This window comes from Neoarius graeffei, chromosome 19 (assembly GCF_027579695.1).
Source record: "Neoarius graeffei isolate fNeoGra1 chromosome 19, fNeoGra1.pri, whole genome shotgun sequence".
Taxonomy (NCBI): Eukaryota; Metazoa; Chordata; class Actinopteri; order Siluriformes; family Ariidae; genus Neoarius; species Neoarius graeffei.
The window spans coordinates 47,361,536-47,383,676 of NC_083587.1; the positions used below are offsets into that span (position 1 = coordinate 47,361,536).

General features: G+C 41.6%; 1 protein-coding gene across 2 annotated transcripts in view; it reads right to left on the reverse strand.

The window, feature by feature from the left end:
* tbrg4 (transforming growth factor beta regulator 4) overlaps positions 1-22,141 on the reverse strand; it is a 57,489-nt gene that overhangs the window by 31,392 nt on the left and 3,956 nt on the right. For both annotated transcript variants that reach the window (XM_060900198.1, XM_060900197.1), the window contains exons 2-4: positions 17,758-18,241; positions 12,378-12,559; positions 2,504-2,645 (exon numbers count right to left, since the gene is read on the reverse strand). In XM_060900198.1, coding sequence (XP_060756181.1) covers positions 2,504-2,645; positions 12,378-12,559; positions 17,758-18,168 — 735 coding nt within the window. In that variant the 5' untranslated portion in view covers positions 18,169-18,241. The remainder of the gene's footprint in view (positions 1-2,503; positions 2,646-12,377; positions 12,560-17,757; positions 18,242-22,141) is intronic.

Genomic DNA, 22,141 nt, shown 5'->3' on the forward strand with positions numbered 1-22,141 from the left:
GGCTCGAACCCGGACCTTCTTGCTGTGAGGCGACAGCGCTAACCACTACACCACCGTGACGCCATTATTATTATAGCATTTTTCACAAATTGCTGCTGTTATTTCACCGGTTTGTTTACATTCTGAGGGGAAATTATTTTGTCAGACATTTTGTATAAAACTTTTATTTATCGAATTTGCAAAAAAAAAAAAAAAAAATTGCTGTTTCTCAAAATTCAGTAAATGTGGAGAACAAAACAGTTATTCCACTCAATCTTGTCGTACACGGCTTATAGCAGACAGCTCATGTACAACTCGATTTCATGGAATAACTTAATTATTCGATTCCACATTCGCTGAACATGAGCAATTGTGAGCTCTGATTGGCTACTTTACTACTAGGATATCGGCTCATATACCATGAGTAGAGAAAAACAAAATGGTGGAGCGTGTTGCTGAATCAACTGAGGACGAAATAAAAACTTGAAAACAAAACCCTAAAAAAATACAAATAAAGCAAGAAATTATGGAATGAAAGTATTTGAAGGCAAGAACGTATCTTTTTCCTCCAACAATTATTATTCAAGGATTTTTGCACAAATTGCTATTGTCATTTCACCGGTTTGTTTACATTCTTCATCTTTAAGCATTAAAATTTGTTGAATTTTTTTTTAGACTGGTTCAGGGCGGCACGGTGGTGTAGTGGTTAGCGCTGTCGCCTCACAGCAAGAAGTTCCGGGTTCGAGCCCCGGGGCCGGTGAGGGCCTTTCTGTGCGGAGTTTGCATGTTCTCCCCGTGTCCGCGTGGGTTTCCTCCGGGTGCTCCGGTTTCCCCCACAGTCCAAAGACATGCAGGTTAGGTTAACTGGTGACTCTAAATTGACCGTAGGTGTGAATGTGAGTGTGAATAGTTGTCTGTGTCTATTACCCTGTCCACACTAGGGATTTTGTACCGATACGAAACTACTTTCGTACCGCAACACCTGTCCACACTAGCAACTATAACCGGTACTGTAGTGGTATAACTGTATCGGTACGAAACCCACAAATGTATGGGTTTCGTACTGGTACAGTATCGGTACTGTAGCGCTTCGCTGTAGTGTGGACAGATGAAGCGGCTCTGTATCGATACAAATATAATGCGCATGCGCAAAGTCACACACCTCAATCGATGTCTTCGCTGAATAAAATAGTGAAGAACGGAGATTCGTTTGTTTCTTTCTCAACTGCCTCGCGCGTTTTATACGATTCGACTGGATAAATGACCACCAGAAATACAGACTGTACACTGACAACAAAAAGCACACACACGTTGTTTCATCCGTACGGAAGCCGAGAGAGGCCCTTCATATAATCCTTTTTTTTTTTATTCACCTTGTTATCCCGAGATAACGACATAATTAATTCAGGATCTCGAGAAAACAACACAACTAATTCGAGATCTCGAGAAAACAAAACCGTTATTTCGAGATCTTGAGAAAACAAAACAATTATTCCATGATCTCGAGAAAACAAAATTATTTCATGATCTCGAGAAAACAAAACAATTATTTCATGATCTCGAGAAAACAAAATTATTTCATGATCTCGAGAAAACAAAACAATTATTTCATGATTTCGAGTAAACAGCTGAGAAATGGTTCATTCAGGTGCGCCAAGAGACTTGTGATATGCTGACTTTGGGGCTATTTCTCATTCTGTATAGATGCAACTTTGGTCATTAGAATGTCTGGAATAATCGATCACCTAATAAGGCAATATTTTGATCAGGGGTTGACACAGGGAGAGATTGCATTAAGTCTTTTAATAAGGGATAATTTCAAAATTAGTCCGCGGCACCTCCGCAGAAGACTGGCCCGGCTTCGTCTCTACCGACGGAGATACAGTGATCCAGCTGAGATCATGAAATAATTGTTTTGTTTTCTCGAGATCTCGAAATAACGGATGCCATATATTCTCGGAAGGAAGTTACTCGGTAACCACGGAAACATTTCGCGCACGCGCATTTCAACTACCGTGATGACCTGGCGACTTGTCCAGGGTGTACCCCGCCTTTCGCCCGTAGTCAGCTGGGATAGGCTCCAGCTGGCCTGCAACCCTGTAGAACAGGATAAAACGGCTACAGATAATAGATGGATTGATAGATCTATAACTATTCTATACCTTGGCATGATAGCAAGATGGCACTTTCTCCAAAAATAAACAAAACAAAAAACACTAAAAAGTCAATTCGTGCAGCCATCGATAGGTTTTTAAGAAGCCCGCTTGAATGGAAGTGATCGTGTCGGACGTTTTGTATAAAGTTTTTATTTATCGAATTTGCAAAAAATAAAAATGCTCCGTTTCTCAAAATCCAGTGAATGTGGATAGAATAAAGCAGTTATTCCACTCAATCTCGCTCTCGCCGTACACGGCTTAGAGCCAACTCGGTGCTACACACCTCATCGGCTATCAGCTCATGCACGACTCGATTTCGTGGAATAACTGTTAAATATACGTGTGTGTGTGTGTGTGTGTGTGTTTACCTTATCTTCCAGCTTTTCCATGAGTGGAGGGGAGAGTCTTGCAGCTCGGCTCATAAGCATGGTGACCGTGCGTGGGTCATTCAGCTCTGTCCAGCGCAGCTCTAGTTGCTTTAGCACAGACGTCAGTAGCTCATCTCCCTGTCTGTCTCACACACACACACACACACACACACACACACACACCTAACTGTACTGCAACATCCTTACAGTCTGTAAATATCCATCCAAACAGTGACAGCATGAATTAGTACCAGGCATGAGTCATTTTATATAACTATCTCTAAGCTTACAGCCAATTAAAACGCATGGTTTAAGCCTGGCCTGTCTGTCCTAAACAAACATCTGATGAATAATGTGCATGTAATGGACCATTCAAACAGAAACAGTGATTAGTGAGTAGTTAGTGGGTTCATTTACATACAGCAAAGGCCAATATCGTGATATGGTTTAACAAACAATACACTGTGCTTTTCTTCAACTGAATCAGAGGCCAAGTTTACATTAGACCGTATCTGTCTCGTTTTCTTCGCGGATGCACTGTCCGTTTACATTAAAACGCCGGGAAACGGGAATCCGCCAGGGTCCACGTATTCAATCCAGATCGTGTCTGATCCGGTGCTGTGTAAACATTGAGATACGCAGATATGCTGTGCTGAGCTCTAGCTGGCGTCTCATTGGACAACGTCACTGTGACATCCACCTTCCTGATTCGCTGGCGTTGGTCATGTGACGCGACTGCTGAAAAACGGCGCGGACTTCCGCCTTGTATCACCTTTCATTAAAGAGTATAAAAGTATGAAAATAGTGCAAATACTGATGCAAATACTGCCCATTGTGTAGTTATGATGGTCTTTAGGCTTGCCATCCTTCCACTTGCAAGTGGTAAGTGACTTGCGCACAGCGGCTCAGTCCCGAATCACTGCTCGTGTGCTTCACTCGCGCGCTCTGTGAGCTGCGCAGGGCCGGAGTGCGCACCCTCCAGAGGGCACTCGCTGTTCAGGGCGGAGTGATTTGGAGCGCAGCCGCTGAGGAGGAAGCGATGAGCCGCACTGACACATTTCAACTTGCGTGCCGAATTAGTCATGTGATTAGCGTATCCGTGTATTGGTGTTGCTGTGTGCACGCGAATCGTGTATTGGTGTTGCTGTGTGCACGCTAATCGTTTTTAAAAACGTTAATCTGATGATCCGCTGATACGGTCTAATGTTTTTTTTTTTTTGGCAATCTGTTTATTGATGAAAACCAGAGTGATACAGAGGGTAAAGTAGACATTGTCTACTAAGACAAAGATAGTAAAAAGCAGTTTCCACCTTATTTCCTTTTATAAAACAGAACAGCAATAAACAATACCATAAAGTAAATTTCAAGCCAAGAAAAGAATAAAAAAATAAAGTAAAATAATAATAATTTGGGGAAACAAGGATTTAAAAAAAATAATAAATAAAATAATAATAATAATAATAATAATAATAATAATAACAACAACAATAATAATTGAATAAGCCCAGGTATTCAAGAGCAGCTTCATATGTACTAGACCTACACACTCAAAAAGATCATGGGAAGGTAACATAAGCTATGTGGATTCAGCCTTTAGTTCTTTTAACTTATCAAAATAAGTGATAAGGGGTTGCCATCTCAAGTAAAATTTTTTCATTGACCCTCTAAGAGTAAATTTAATCTTTTCTAATTTAAGAAAAAGCATAGTATCCTCCAGCCATCGGGCTAGTGAAGGGGGTGTAGAAGATTTCCATCCTAAGAGAATTCTACGGCGGGCGAGCAGTGAGGTAAAAGCAATGACATCAGAATGAGTCTTTGAAACTGTGTCCGCCGGAACACCAAAAATTGCAGTTAAGGGGTTTGGTTCAATGGATATATTGAGTGCCTCAGACAAAGTCCCAAACACTCCAGACCAGTATCTTTCAAGGGAAGGACAGGACCAAAAACTGTGTGTAAGATTAGCTGGAGAAAAGGAACACCTATTACAGCTTGCATCCGCTCCTGGATATATTTCAGCCAATGTGGCTTTACTATAATGTACTCTATGTAAGACTTTGAACTGAATAAGAGCCAAGCGTGCACAGGATGATGATGAATTAACTTTTGTAAGTGCACAGTCCCAATAGTCTCCCAGCTCCATTCCTAACTCATCCTCCCACTTAGACTGAATTCTGGCTAAATTGTGGTCATCCAAAGACAATAGTTTCTGATATATAACAGAAATTATACCTCTTTCTGGTTTTAAAAGAGTTAAGTCTTCCCAGGCTCCCAGTGTTGGTAGATTGGGGAAAAAGGGGAAACTAGTTTTGAGAAAATGTCGTATTTGGAGATACTGAAAGAATAATTGTCTGGGTAGATTATGTTCTTTCTGTAGATCTTCAAAACTGTCCATGGTCTTGGAGCTGTAAAAGCTCTGGAAACAGTAAATATCCCTCTTCCACCACTCCATGAATGACGAGTCCATGGTAGATGGAGGAAATAAGTGATTATTGTGAATGGGGCCAAGGATAGAGGCAGAAAGAAATTTGTAATGTGAACGAAACTGGTTCCAAATTTTTAGTGTGGACAAAACTATAGGATTAGAGGAGAAGCGAGAAGGCTTTAAAGGTAAGGATGAGTAAATTAAAGCCCTAAGGCTTGAATGTCTACATGATTGTTCTTCCAAAATACACCAGTCTGTGTTAGCGGCGTGTAACCAATAAAGTATCTTCTGGACATTTGCAGCCCAGTAGTAATGGATAAAACTGGGCAAGGCTAATCCACCTACACTTCGTTGCCTTTGTAAAAGATTCACCTTAACTCTCGGTACTTGATTGCCCCAAATAAATGAGGTCACAGCTTGACCTAGCAGTCGAAAGAAAGACTTGGTAAGAAAGAGAGGTAAACACTGAAAGAGGTATAAAAACTTTGGGAGAACCGTCATCTTTACAGTATTTATACGGCCTGCTAAAGTAAGAGGTAAAGCAGACCATCTTTTGAAGTCATCCTTCGTTTGATTAACTAGTGCTGTAAAATTTGACGAAAGGGAAGTGAAGGACTTCGTAATCTTAACTCCTAGATATTTGAAACCTGAACCAGAAATGTGAAAAGGAAGGGAAGGTGTTTGTCCAGATGGTGCTTGTCCAGATGGTGCTGGAGAATCTAGTAGGAAACATTCGCTTTTCTGCAAATTCAGTTTATATCCAGAAAATCTCCCAAACTCTTCTAATATGGAAACAATTTTAGCTGCGCAGGTGGTTGGATGGCTGACATATAGCAACAAATCATCGGCATACAATGAAACCCTGTGTTCCAACCCCCCTCTTACTATACCCTGAAATGCTGTTGTGGTTCGTAAGGTTATGGCAAGTGGTTCAATCGCAATGGCAAACAAGAGTGGGGAGAGTGGGCAACCTTGTCTTGTGCCTCTATTCAAGGGAAAAAAAACTGATCTCAAGTCATTGGTTTGCACGCTTGCTTGTGGATCCTTATACAAGAGCTTAATCCACGAAATGAAATTTTTACCAAAGCCAAATTTATTCAATGCTGCAAATAAATACTTCCACTCGACCCTGTCGAATGCTTTCTCTGCGTCTAAAGAAATAATTGCTTCAGGCAGACAGTCTGTGTTTTTTGTATATGCTATATTGATAAGGCGACGTACATTCGAGAAAGAATGCCGACCTCTAATAAAACCAGTTTGATCTTCAGAGATGATTGTTGGAAGAAAATTCTCCATCCGGCGGGCCAAAATTTTAGCTAGGATCTTTGCATCCACATTTAAAAGAGATATCGGACGATAAGAACCACAATGGGTGGGATCTTTATCTTTCTTGAGAATAAGTGAGATAGATGCTTGAGAAAATGTGGGGGGTAAGGAACCTCTCTCCAATGATTCAGTAAAAACTGCCATGAGGAGTGGGGCAAGCTGGTCTTTAAACTTTTTATAAAACTCGACAGGGTACCCATCCAAGCCTGGAGTTTTTCTGTTCTGCATGGCCATAATGGCATTGAGGACCTCCTCTATCTCTAAATTTCGTTCAAGGGTAGATGCATCAGAGTGACTAAGGGAAGGGGTTTTCATTTTATTCAGAAAAGTCATCATAGGGGTGGTATCTGTAGGGAAATTAGAGGTGTAAAGTGAGATGAAATGAGTGACAAATATGTCATTTATGTGTTTAGGGTCTGAAATTAATGTACCATGTTCATCCGTTACTTGAGGGATAAGACGAGATGCAGCCTGGCGTTTTAATTGATGAGCAAGTAAACGACTGGATTTATCTCCATATTCATAGAAAGTCCCTCTAGTTTTAAACAAAAGTTGTTCTGCATGTTTAGTGGTTAAAATGTTCAATTTAGCTTGCAAATCTATCCGTTTCTTGTTCAACTCTGCATTAGGTGACTCAGAGAAGAGCTGGTCAAGCTTACTTATAGATTCAGTTAAGCCCGATATCTCCTTAGAACGCTCCTTATTTTTAAAGGCTGTATATGAAATAATTTGCCCCCTAAGGTAGGCTTTAAGTGAGTCCCAGAGCGTAGAGTATGAGATCTGATCAGTTTTATTTATGGCAATATAAACATCTATACTGGTTGCCAGGAATTTGCAAAAGTCCTCCTCAGATAGCAAAAGAGGATCTAGTTTCCATAATGGACGTTGCTTTATATTCAGAGCGAAGGAAATATCCAGAACAACCGGGGCGTGGTCGGAAATGATGATAGCTAAGTAATCGGCTGTTTTTATTGAAGGAATGAATGAACTGTCAACAAAGAAATAATCTATACGCGAGAAGGAGTGGTACACTGGAGAAAAAAAGGAGAACCGTTTCAAATTTGGGTTGAGAAATCGCCATGGATCTATACAACCACTTTGAGCCATGAAAGCAGAGAATGCCTTTGCCATGCCTGAAGGGGTTGATGTTTTGGAGCATGATCTGTCTAATACAGGATTAATTGCACAATTTAAATCACCTCCCAAAATAAGCTTATGAGTGTCTAAATTTGGGAGCGTTGATAACAGTTTATTCACAAAGTCTGTGTCATCCCAATTAGGGGCATAAAGGTTTACAAGAATAACTCTGGTATGAAAGAGACATCCACAGATTATGATAAAACGACCAAGAGTATCAGTGATGACCTCTGTCGGTGTAAACTGCACTTTTTTATTAATTAGGATGGCAACCCCTTTTGAACTACCATCGTGTCTGGAGTGATAGACTTGGCTAATCCAAGCTTTACGTAAACGAATGTGATCCTTTACTCGTAAATGTGTCTCCTGTAGAAACAGTATATCAGCATTGAGAGATTTAAGGTAGGAGAAAATTCTAGAGCGTTTAATTGGACCATTTAGTCCCTTAACATTCCATGAAACAAAACGTACTACTGGGCTGCTATTCATTTTGTCAAGGGTAGTAATGGATGAAAAATATAAAAGAAGTGATGACACATTTTGTTAAAGGGACCTAAAAGAGGTGTAGAGATGTCAGTAGAGTGAGAAAGGATATCACATTACATAGGCCAAGTATGACTGTAATATACTGTAGGCTTGAGTCCTAGGCTTACTATTAGCATTGTAAGAACTAAAAAAAAGGGGGGAGAAAACTAAAAATAACGTAAAAAATAAGTAAAAAAACAGAAACAACTCAAACAAGAACACTTTCCTAGATCCACCTCTATTAAAGAACCTGAGGAGGATCGCAGGCTTAACCAATCTAAAGACTATCCGATTTGACATCGCCTAAGAAACAAAGTTGACACACACAAAGAAAAAACACTTAAGTGGCTCCCAAGGCCGTATGTAAAACAGAACCCCATACATGTTGAGTGTTTAATAATCTAAATGCCCCATTATAAGATGAGGAAAGAGTTAAGTAGAAAACAACCCAAGCTCTAAGAAAAATTAAAAAATAAAGGTCTAGGTTTCAAAACGAAACTGAGCCAAGCCCAGCCAATGTTTCTCCCTCATAGTAGGCTGATTAAGCTATAGTGGCATGCTAATAATCACAGAAAACCAAAATCATTCAACTTGGTATCGACTTTAGGAGGGAGAAGAACGATTTGTGCGTGGTCCATAATAACAGAGTCCAATGCACTTTAAAACGTCTTTCAAAACAAAATGCACCACACACTGTTCACGGTTTAGGCTAACACTAGGTTATGTTACCTTAGTCAAGAGATTCTGATGCACCAGAGGTGCTGGAACCCCAATGTTCATGATAAAAGTTCATCGCCTTTCCAGGAGTATCGAAACACAACTCCGTATTGTTGAACGACACTCGGAGACGAGCTGGGTACACCATCCTAAACTTGACCTTCTTTGCATAGAGTAGAGCCTTCACCTCCTTAAAGGCCGCTTGCTTGCGTCCCAGTTCAGCGCTGACATCTTCGTGAAGGAAAATCCTGTGGCCCCGAAAGGCCATCTCTCGTTGACGTCTGTGTGTAAAAATCCGTTGTTTATCTTGATAGTTGTGGAATGCAACGATGAAAACTCGTGGGCGTTGGTTACCGCCCGCTTCTGATGTGGCAAGTGGTCCGAGCCGATGGGCACGAGCGAGAACGAGGGGGGTCTGGAAAAAATCTTTCCCAAATAGTTCTTCGAAGAAATGTGTCATAAAAGCGACTGGGTTAGAACCCTCCACCCTCTCCGGAATGCCAACCACTCTTAAGTTGAGCCTGCGAGAACGGTTTTCCAAATCATCAACTTTATCCTTCAGCCAGGTGTTTTCAGACTGAACAGCGGCAAGTTTAGCTTCGATGAGAGAAAGTCTCTGTTCGCTTTGGTCAAGAGTAGCCTCGATTCCACCAATCCGCTCCTCATGTGACTCGTATAACGATTTCACTTGGCTTAACGTAGAATTAAGAGGAGATAAAGCTGCATCAAGGTCCTGCTTTATGACCGTGTGAATAGATTGAGTAAGTTCTGAAAGAAGCGCAGAGCGGAGTTTTTCAAACTGCTCGGTTAGCTCCATACTTGAGGTTTGGCTAGTCTTGCTTGTCGTCAAATTATCATTCGGTTTTCTGTCGCGAAGAGGCTTTTTAGACATAATTAAAATGGTCTATTCTTTCAAGAATTGCTTTAACTTACTGTTGTAAACGATAATACTAGATATTAATGGGGTAAACATGAAAATATAAAGTAAAGATTAGGGAGCCACAACAACGCCTTGCCGCTCACGCCATATCCAACCCGGAAGTCGATACGGTCTAATGTAAACCCCACCAGAATCAGATGTGCGATTCAGTAGCCATACTCATTCACACCTTTACGTTCATAAAACCTGCCAACAGAGCCACAGGAAAAGAGATCAAGATCCTTTACTTGCAAGTGACGTCAAAGCAAAATAGAAACCCGGATGTCGGCCATGTTGGTGGAGATACAAATGCGGGGTCAAGCGACATTCCATACAAAACACAGTCACGCGTGCACAACTCTCTTTGTTTTTCCACTGCTTTAAGCGTTCTTTTAGCTATGCCATATCTTTGTGCTGTATATGGTTGTGGTCACAGCAGTACTCGTGACCGTGGCACGTTCCGATTTTTTAGAATTCCGTCCGTGATTCGGAAAGAGGGCGAGGAAACTCTGAGGCTTAGTACGGAGAGGAGACGAGCACGGCTGAACAACATCGGCAGGGCTGATCTAACAGAGGCTAAAAGCAAAACAGCTCGTGTTTGCAGTCATCATTTTTATCTCAGGTGAGATTCAAAAGCTTTCTCGATAATATCATGGAAGAATTTTATTTCGTGTTGCTAGAATTTTGTAGCCTAGTAAACTAGACTCACCCGCCTAGCGGCCAAAAATATTTTTGCCTACGAATGGGTCTAGCCTCGCACCATATAAACAAAAACACCCCGGGCATCAAATCGTGCCCGCCAATCACAACGCAAGGTTTTTGTTTGGATTCTTTGGGCGGGCTTTTGCAGGAGTGACGACAAAGCTGCGCGACGCTGGAGAAAGCGCAGCAGGAAAGATGGCTACGGCTAGTGAACAGCGCTAGTTTGACTCCGCTTTGGAATCAGTTTTAGAAGAATTAGACTTGGAGTTTTAGTTGAAACATGAGCAGGAAGAGGCTCTCCGCTCATTCCTTTTCAAGGAAGACGTTTTCGCCGACCGGCTACGGCAAAAGTCTGATCTACCAGCTGGCTCCGCTTGTAGCCAAAAGGATGGGCTAGTTTGTGCAGTACGAAGAATTAATAAACAGCTTTGAAACATTACTTTTTGATTGTTTCTTATTTTCCTGTTATTTTAAAGGAACAGTCCACCGTACTTCCATAATGAAATATGCTCTTATCTGAATTGAGATGAGCTGCTCCGTACCTCTCCGAGCTTTGCGCGACCTCCCAGTCAGTCAGACGCAGTCAGACGCGCTGTCACTCCTGTTAGCAATGTAGCTAGGCTCAGCATGGCCAATGGTATTTTTTGGGGCTGTAGTTAGATGCGACCAAACGCTTCCGCGTTTTTCCTGTTTACATAGGTTTATATGACCAGTGACATGAAACAAGTTCAGTTACACAAATTGAAACGTAGCGATTTTCTATGCTATGGAAAGTCCACACTATAATGACAGGCGTACTAACACCTTCTGCGCGCTTCGGCAGCGCATTGATATCTGAGCTCCGTATCAATGCGCTGCTGAAGTGCGCAGAAGGTGTTAGTACGCCTGTCATTATAGTGCGGACGTTCCATAGCATAGAAAATTGCTACGTTTCAATTTGTGTAACTGAACTTGTTTCATGTCACTGGTCATATAAACCTATGTAAACAGGAAAAACGCGGAAGAGTTTGGTCGCATCTAACTACAGCCCCAAAAAATACCATTGGCCATACTGAGCCTAGCTACATTGCTAACAGGAGTGACAGCGCGTCTGACTGCGTCTGACTGACTGGGAGGTCGCGCAAAGCTCGGAGAGGTACGGAGCAGCTCGTCTCAATTCAGATAAGAGCATATTTCATTATGGAAGTACGGTGGACTGTTCCTTTAAATTTAAGGGAAATTATTTCACCAAACACCACTAAATAAAAATAAAAACTCTCAAAAACAGTTTAAGCAAACCCTTGAAAAACACTTGGAAAAAAAAAAGTGTGTATGTTAAGTATGTGGTACAGACTCCAAACTTGTGGTCATTATCTCCAAACTTCTTAATATCTAGAACCTGTTTATTAATTAATACGCATTTTGAAAAATTATTTATTTCAAGGCCTCCCCCACTGCTTTCTGTCGCTCTGACTACGTCACAGTCACGCTGATTGGTCAGAGCGTTGGCCTATACGCACAGAGACAGTTTGAAAGACAGCGGGTTGTTCCTCCCACACCCTTCGGAAATGTCTATGACCGAGACCAGACTAAATATTCACATTTAGTCTGGCTTGCCAGGCTAAGAATTTTGCTATAAAATGAGCGTCTGCTTGTTGTGCTTCACTCGGTTGTTGTTAGAATTTTAACACGTGTATTACCATTTCGCTTCTAGGCGCACCAGTAAAATTAGACGATAGAAACAATCCAGACTGGGCACCCACTCAGAACATGGGCTATGTTTCGTCCAAGATCGGACTTGATTCTTCAGCACCCCAACCAGATAGAACGCGATATCTGGGTACTCAATGGTCGGTAGAAGCATCTTATCTTCAGAAAAGTCTGACTTTAAGTAATATGGGTCAAAACCACACATATCTATCTTCTCTTTGTATCGAATCTTCACTCGACCGTTCAAATCATGGTAATACTGAGAAAATTCAGCATTGTTTGTTTGCAGACACGCTTTCAGCGGCTGCCGTCCTAGTTCCTTTGTATATCCACCATCACGGCGGACGCTCATGACGTAGTGCATTTTGATCACGTGCTTGCAAGTCATCTATTAAGATTCATACAATGCTAATGCTTTATTTAATATTCAGGTTTACCCTGGACTCTTCCAGCCTGACGCCCAGTCCGCCAGAGAGGAAAGGTGGCGGTAGTTGAAGCGCCGGAGCCTCCACAGCGCCTCTGTCTGGAGAGAGCACATCACCGGAGAGCTGGAAGGGACACCAAGTATGGAAAGAGCACGCAAGACAGAAACCAGTGTGCCATTCCATATCACATTGACCTAAAAAAATTAAATAAAATAAAAAATCATAATAATAACTACCATAGTGACTAAAGTCCATGCTATAAACACTTTCATACTCCAACACTGTTAACAAAGAGCTGAATATTGACAAGGTGACTGAGTTAGAGCAGAAAAAAAAAAAGGACATCAATCCGCAGGTCAGGACGTGGATGGATGTCTTTTGTGAAGCCTTGAAACGGTAAGGTGATTTCTGTAATCTGAAAGCGGATTTTGGATTTTATTTTCGTATAAATACGCAGGTCTCATTCTCATTATCTGTAGCCGCTTTATCCTGTTCTACAGGGTCGCAGGCAAGCTGGAGCCTATCCCAGCTGACTACGGGCGAAAGGCGGGGTACACCCTGGACAAGTCGCCAGGTCATCACAGGGCTGACACATAGACACAGACAACCATTCACACTCACATTCACACCTACGGTCAATTTAGAGTCACCAGTTAACCTAACCTGCATGTCTTTGGGCTGTGGGGGAAACCGGAGCACCCAGAGGAAACCCATGCGGACACGGGGAGAACATGCAAACTCCGCACAGAATGGCCCCCGCCGGCTGCTGGGCTCAAACCCGGAACCTTCTTGCTGTGAGGCGACAGTGCTAACCACTACACCACCGTGCCGCCCAAACACCAGACTGAATTACTGAATAAAAATGGCGGCTATCAGCCAATCAGATTTCAGCAGGTGTTTGACAGAGTCAGCACTGAGCTAACATCGGGGTGGACATTAACGAAGTACATTTACTTGAGTACACTGAGCGTCTGTACTTTACTTGAGTTATTTTTTTGGAAACTTACACTACCGTTCAAAAGTTTGGGGTCACCCAGACAATTCTGTTTTTTCCATGAAAAGTCACACTTTTATTTACCACCATAAGTTGTAAAATGAATAGAAAATATAGTCAAGACATTTTTCTGGCCATTTTGAGCATTTAATCGACCCCACAAATGTGATGCTCCAGAAACTCAATCTGCTCAAAGGAAGGTCAGTTTTATAGCTTCTCTAAAGAGCTCAACTGTTTTCAGCTGTGCTAACATGATTGTACAAGGGTTTTCTAATCATCCATTAGCCTTCTGAGGCAATGAGCAAACACATTGTACCATTAGAACACTGGAGTGAGAGTTGCTGGAAATGGGCCTCTATACACCTATGGAGATATTGCACCAAAAACCAGACATTTGCAGCTAGAATAGTCATTTACCACATTAGCAATGTATAGAGTGGATTTCTGATTAGTTTAAAGTGATCTTCATTGAAAAGAACAGTGCTTTTCTTTCAAAAATAAGGACATTTCAAAGTGACCCCAAACTTTTGAACGGTAGTTTATGACTTGAACTTCACTACATTTGAAAGACAAATATCGTACTTCTCACTCCACTGCATTTCTATCAAGGTCCTTGTTACTCGTTACTATGAAGCAAATTTGAAAGTGGATGTTTTTTCTTTTCTAAAACGTGATTGTTTTTTTTCGCAGGTGACTATCAGTGCGTTTACATGCACATAGAGAAAATCGAATTTCTGCCGTAGCTCGACTGAAATCGAAGTTCTAAATGCCATGGAAACACCTTAGCTCGGCTGAAATCGAACCGAACTGGATTTCTCGTAATCGAGCTACATGACCTAGATTATGCGATTGTAGCCGAGCTACTTAGTGCATGTAAACCCTATTGAGCTACGTAGTCGAGCTGCTTACTTCAGCACTGCCCCTTCCAGAAGTGACAAGTGACGAGACCACAAGCGGGAAACACAACAGCCTCGGTCGGCATGACAACAGTAGTAGAAATGTGCACTTCTGGAGCAATGAGGAGATAGAGTTCATGCTCATTCAGCTTAAGGAGTTGAATATATATCTCGATGTTGCTGTCCTCGTCGTCGTTCTTCTTGTGAACACGGAACTGATAACTTTGTTTATACTCTTGAATAGCTCTTCTTCATGACGACAACCGGAAGTGTACCAACACGATGGGGCGTGTAGCGTCACCTGTGGTTCGGGTGCACAATGTACCTCACACAATAGCTCGATTTCCTTGTGTGCATGTAGGATTGGATTTCTCTGGCACCCCTGCTGGGACCCTTAGCTCGATTACCGACAGTAGCTCGATTTGGATGTGCATGTGAACGCAGACTGAGACAGCCTATCAGTAATCACTAGGGTCACGTCACATACATAGACTGGATAAAATCAAAATCAATCATTTCTCTGCATCATTATTTAACACGATCAGTTGATGGCAGAATGGAAGGAGGCGGTTCTTCTGGAGAATGCATGCACTCATGGGCCATGAACCCATGTTTCAGTTTTCTGAAAGGATTAAAGAATTGTTTCATTTTAAATGTTTGTTTTGTTTGCCTAAAACAAACCACATCACAGCCTAAAAAACTCGCCGTCCAACCGGCGGAAGCATATTGAGGTATATAAACGTTTTATTCCAAGAGAAAGCTTGCCATGAAGTTGTCTGTGCTTTTAGAGCTAGCGATAACGTTGCGATAGCTATGCAGTCTGGTTAGTCAAATGACGTTCTATGGATTTGCCCACCAAGCTGCCGTCGCCTTGTCCACGGCTAACATTTACACATAGCTAGTGAACGTGGACACTATTAGTTAGCATGCAAAAATGGAGTTATGCTAACATGAATAACGTTAACTTATCTGAAGTCCTTTCAGAAATGTTTTAGCATAATCTTGCCATATAAACAGAATGTAGAAATCTTTATTTTCTAGTAGCGTTAGATACCCAATATGATTTTGAGTTTGAAAAGAGTTTGCTAGCATGTCAGGTGGCGCGTCACTGACTAGCTAGCTTAACATTAAACCACCATAATGGCACAGCATGCGTTCATTTTGTAAATCTAGTCAGTCGCTTCAGTGGCATTCGGTATTGTAAGCGTTGTGGCAATAATACAACAATGCACTGACAGGAAATGTACTTTTAATACTTAAGTATTTTTAAAAGCAAGTACTTCAGTACTTTAACTTAAGTAAAAATTTGACTGTACAACTTTCACTTGTATCGGAGTAACATTTGACCAGTGGGATCTGCACTTCGACTTAAGTAATGTAGTTGAGTACTTTGTTCAATCATGAAAATTAACAGCCTCTTTTGTTTGATGTACAGTGGTGCTTGAAAGTTTATGAACCCTTTAGAATTTTCTAGAGTTCTGCATAAATATGACCTAAAATATCATCAGATTTTCACACAAGTCCTAAAAGTAGATAAAGAGAACCCAGTTAAACAAATGAGACAAAAATATTGTACTTGGTCATTTATTTATTGAGGAAAATGATCCAATATTACATATCTGTGAGTACCAAAAGTATGTGAGCCTTTGCTTTCAGTATCTGGTGTGACCCCCTTGTGCAGCAATAACTGCGACTAAATGTTTCCGGTAACTGTTGATCAGTCCTGCACACCGGCTTGGAGGAATTTTAGCCCATTCCTCTGTACAGAACAGCTTCAACTCTGGGATGTTGGTGGGTTTCCTCACATGAACTGCTCGCTTCAGGTCCTTCCACAACATTTCCATTGGATTAAAGTCAGGACTTTGACTTGGCCATTCCAAAACATTAACTTTATTCTTCTTTAACCATTCTTTGGTAGAACGACTTGTGTGCTTAGGGTCATTGTCTTGCTGCATGACCCACCTTCTCTTGAAATTTGGTTCATGGACAGATTTCCTGACATTTTCCTATAGAATTCATTGGTATAATTCGGAATTCATTGTTCCATCAATGATGGCAAGCCATCCTGGCCCAGATGCAGCAAAACATGCCCAAACCATGATACTACCACCACCATGTTTCACAGATGGGATAAGGTTCTTATGCTGGAATGCAGTGTTTTCCTTTCTCCAAACATAATGCTTCTCATTTAAACCAAAAAGTTCTATTTTGAGCTCATCCATCCACAAAACATTTTTCCAATAGCTTTCTGGCTTGTCCACTTGATCTTTAGCAAACTGCAGATGAGCAGCAATGTTCTTTTTGGAGAGCAGTGGCTTTCTCCTTGCAACTCTCTCATGCACACCATTGTTGTTCAGTGTTCTCCTGATGGTGGACTCATTAACATTAGCCAATGTGAGAGAGGCCTTCAGTTGCTTAGACGTTACCCTGGGGTCCTTTGTGACCTTGCCGACTATTACATGCCTTGCTCTTGTAGTGATCTTTGTTGGTCGACCACTCCTGGAGAGGGTAACAATGGTCTTGAATTTCCTCCATTTGTACACAATCTGTCTGACTGTGGATTGGTGGAGTCCAAATTCTTTAGAGATGGTTTTGTAACCTTTTCCAGCTTGATGAGCATCAACAACGCTTTTTCTGAGGTCCTCAGAAATCTCCTTTGTTCGTGCCATGATACACTTCCACAAACACGTGTTGTGAAGCTCAGACTTTGATAGATCCCTGTTCTTTAAATAAAAAACAGGGTGCCCACTCACACCTGATTGTCATCCCATTGATTGAAAACACCTGACTCTAATTTCACCTTCAAATTAACTGCTAATCCTAAAGGTTCACATACTTTTGCCACTGACAGATATGTAATATTGGATAATTTTCCTCAATAAATAAATGACGAAGTATAATATTTTTTGTCTCATTTGTTTAACTGGGTTCTCTTTATCTACTTTTAGGACTTGTGTGAAAATCTGATGTTGTTTTAGGTCATATTTATGCAGAAATATAGAAAATTCTAAAGGGTTCACAAACTTTCAAGCACCACTGTAACTTGGCAAGAACTGGTCACTGTGGCTGCGGTGCTTGGACCCCACAGATCGCCACTCGCAGCTATATTTACCAACACATCTTATTTTTGTCTTTAAAAAAATAAAAAGTCCTTATGTTCTTTCATTTTGCTATGGAAAGCACACTGAAGTGCCTGTGCATGTGTGCGGGGGGCGACTTTATAATTACTGTCGAACACTTAATAATTCCAAGGCGCTGATTTACAGAAATGGAGTATTATAGATATATTGAGCAAGAACAGTGAGTAATCTGAGTGGATGCAGTTTGAGGTTTGATTTCCTTTGTCATTTTTATATGGGACGAAGTATCTTCTAATATCTGAGCAATCTATAAAACATCTTCAAAAACCACTATCTGAATCCCATGACGTGGATGGAAGCCGAACAGCTTTAGCATCCACACGCTGTTGCTTTAACACACACCTCCCTGCACCATCACTTACCTGAGAGTTCAAAGCCTCCAGCAGATCCACACAGCGAGGGTCCTGAAGGATATCGGCTCTGTCGAGATCTTTCTTTTCTACTGCCAATCGGCTGAGTTGGATCAGACACATGCCTGCCTGATTGGCCGTGCCACCTCGTTCTGCCCACAAGCATAGCACTTCCTGTGGTGTCGTCGTCTTCTCGACACGGATATCCAGTTCAGTGCGTGTAAACGTGTTTTGCTCGTCTGCCTGCGCCGGACCAGCACTCAGATTCAGGGGCCTGATGGAGGGTAGCTTTAGGGACTGGGACCATGGTGGATACTCTGTGAGCGGGTGAGCTGTGAGCGTATGAAGACGGCTGGCGGCTGAAGAGGCCTGGGGGCATACGGCCAAGAGGCGAGCGCACCGGCTCAAAAACCTGCTGGCCATTTGGGGGAAATCTTCAGCGAAGCAAGTGAGGGACTAGAAATCAAGATTTGGCATCCGCATGTCGGTCGAGAAGCTAGATGAGGAAGGTGATGAGAGAGAGAGAAAAACAAAACACCACCACACAAGTCAAACATTAGATGACAAACAAGGAAGTAAAAGCCTTATATATGTTACAGGGTCATCGAGTGGAATATTTGATTTCTTTATTGCAACTGACTCCTCTGTGGCGTCGTGGTAAAGTGGTGTACTTCAAAGCAGAAGGTCCTGAGTTCGATTCCCAGCAAGGACAGTAAAAAGTAGGGAATCCCCCCCAAATCAAATTAGACAGAAAGACGGGTATAGAAGTGTAATTCTGGGTAGAGAGGTATTGACTACTTTCACATACCCATAATGCTTTGCGCCTTGGGGGTTAACCAGGTAATTTCTTCAAATTCACAAAGGGAAAAACGACTTTTCCTGATCGAAAGTTTTATAAAGTACCTCAAGAAGCTAAGCATCAAAAAGCGTGATTAGACAGAATTCGCCGTCAAAATTTTACACCGACAGACAACACGCGCCTATGTTCTGCACACTTCAGTGCTGGAGTAAAGTCTGATGATCCAAGTCAAGAAGCCTACTGTACAACCACTCTGTCTTTGTGTTTAGTCGTAAAAAGTGCGAAAACCGAAAAACAAGGACGAGTCAAAGAACTGAAAAGGACGACTTTACTGAAGGATCAACCCCCAAAGTAAAGCCCAAACGATGCAGTGTAAGTAAGCTTACATGTACTTCGCCCTTTAGTGTTTCTGTAGGTAGATAAACCTAAATACAAATACATACATAAATTTTTAGCTTAAAAAAAAGAATTTATATCTACATTAAATGTTGACTAACATCCTCAGATTCCTGTTATCACTTACACAATAGCATGTTTTTCCCTCACTTTAAAGGAACAGTCCACTGTACTTCCATAATGAAATATGTTCTTCTCTGAATTGAGACGAGCTGATCCGTACCTCTCCGAGCTTTGCGCGACCTCCCAGTCAGTCAGACGCAGTCAGACGCGCTGTTACTCCTGTTAGCAATGTAGCTAGGCTCAGCATGGCCAGTGGTATTTTTTGGGGCTGTAGTTAGATGCGACCAAACTCTTCCGTGTTTTTCCTGTTTACCTAGGTTTATATGACCAGTGACATGAAACAAGTTCAGTTACACAAATTGAAACGTAGCGATTTTCTATGCTATGGAAAGTCCGCACTATAATGACAGGCGTACTAACACCTTCTGCGCGCTTCGACAGCGCATTGATATGGAGCTCAGATATCAATGCACTGCCGAAGCGCGCAGAAGGTGTTAGTACGCCTGTCATTATAGTGCGGACTTTCCATAGCATAGAAAATCGCTACGTTTCAATTTGTGTAACTGAACTTGTTTCATGTCACTGGTCATATAAACCTAGGTAAACAGGAAAAACGCGGAAGAGTTTGGTCGCATCTAACTACAGCCCCAAAAAATACCACTGGCCATGCTGAGCCTAGCTACATTGCTAACAGGAGTAACAGCGCGTCTGACTGCATCTGACTGACTGGGAGGTCGCGCAAAGCTCGGAGAGGTACGGATCAGCTCGTCTCAATTCAGAGAAGAACATATTTCATTATGGAAGTACGGTGGACTGTTCCTTTAAGTTAGACAAAAAGAAGCTTGTGTTCCCAAGAAACTGAACTCCTCCGTCCTGAAGACCCCGTAACAAGGCACGCCACAATCTTCGGACAGCGAGGTGCACTAGCTGGCGAGTCGTACTGTTCCAGTGAGGCCACCGCTTCCTGACAGTTGTCCCAGCAAATTCGCTTCTGGTTGGCTGTTTTGAATGGTTTTCACCACTTTTCCACTCATTATGCAAGAAGAATACTTTCATTGTGCTTTCGATTTTTTTCAGTTCTCTTGCAATAAAAGTGTAGTTTTTATCTGGTGAAACTTTCCCTTGGATTTAATCCCTGATAAACCAATTCGCACACTAATGACCACAATTTAAGAGATGATGATGATTTATATCATTCCTTAGCTGTAATCTTCCTTGGTGAAATTTTAATTAAAAAAAAAAAAAAAAAAAGATTTGATGATCAGAAAGTTGTTTTTGAGCAGCCGAAAACAGACTACTCTGTTCGACTAACGGTTAACGATTAGTTCTTTAAGACATCAACTCGAATAAAATTTTTTGTTGCGAATTATCCCAAGTTGTACCTTGAAGATAAATCTGGCTTTGCAAAATCATTTTTTTTCACGACTTTGCATTCTGCATAAACCTGCATTTTGTCGTTTTTATTAAACAGTATCGTAATTAGGAATAATATGTTTAATTGACGCAGCTGATGTTCACATCATTTGAAAGCACTTGAAATTTTGGACGCCTGAAAAAGCTGACTCAGTTTTTAGAAAAAAAAAAAAGTTATGATCATTTTCGTGCCTGGAACCAAAAACAGTCAGAGATTCTTCTTTGTTTTTATGCAGTTTAATGAAGCTTGTTTTGCCGTCACTTTTTTCTATAGTTATTAGTTAGTTATGGCTGCGTTCTTGTCTGAACTGATAATCGCATCATCAGTTTTGCTTTGGCTAATCAGACACAAGATACACCACCACACTTGCCAGAGCTATCGGGGGTTAGGTGCCTTGCTCAAGGGCACTTGAGCCTGCCCTGCTGGTTCAGGGAATCGAACCAGCAACCTTTTGGTCCCAAAGCTGTTTCTCTAACCATTTAGCCATGGCTTTTTTTTCCTTTTCCACATACATATATCAATTTGTAAGGAAAGGTATTTTCGATTTCAGGTCAAAATATAATCCTTGAAAACAAATTCCAACAAGCCTACTGTAACGGATTGTTATAAAGTGCTGACAATAACAATGGAGACCCCTTCCAGTCTCCATGGGGCAGCAATGACCTGAAGGTTCGAGAAACAGCCTTGGGCCCAAAGGGACACCGGTTCAATTTCTAGGACCGGCAGAAAAAATGTGAGGGGAGTTGAGTGTACAAACAGTACTTTCCCCTCCCTTTGTATCATAGCTTCAGCAAGACACCTAACCCCCAACTGTTCCCGGGCGCTGTAACATACCCAAAGCAGTGGGCAGCTAGTACAGTGGTGCTTGAAAGTTTGTGAACCCTTTAGAATTTTCTATATTTCTGCATAAATATAATCTAAAACATCATCAGTTTTTCACACAAGTCCTAAAAGTAGATAAAGAGAACCCAGTTAAACAAATGAGACAAAAATATTATACTTGGTCATTTATTTATTGAGGAAAATGATCCAATATTACATATCTGTGAGTGTCAAAAGTATGTGAACCTCTAGGATTAGCAGTTAATTTGAAGGTGAAATTAGAGTCAGGTGTTTTCAATCAATGGGATGACAATCAGGTGTGAGTGGGCACCCGGTTTTATTTAAAGAACAGGGATCTATCAAAGTCTGATCTTCACAACACATGCTTGTGGAAGTGTATCATCGCACGAACAAAGGAGATTTCTGAGGACCTCAGAAAAAGCGTTGTTGATGCTCATCAGGCTGGAAAAGGTTACAAAACCATTTCTAAAGAGTTTGGACTCCACCAATCCACAGTCAGACAGACTGTGTACAAATGGAGGACATTCAAGACCATTGTTACCCTCCCCAGGAGTGGTCGACCAACAAAGATCACTACAAGAGCGAGGCATGTAATAGTCGGTGAGGTCACAAAGGACCCCAGGGTAACTTCTAAGCAACTGAAGGCCTCTCTCACATTAGCTAATTTAATGTTCATGAGTCCACCATCAGGAGAACACTGAACAACAATGGTGTGCATGGCAGGGTTGCAAGGAGAAAGCCACTGCTCTCCAAAAGAACATTGCTGCTCGTCTGCAGTTTGCTAAAGATCACATGGACAAACCAGAAGGCTATTAGAAAAATGTTTTGTGGATGGATGAGACCAAAATAGAAATTTTTGGTTTAAATGAGAAGCATTATGT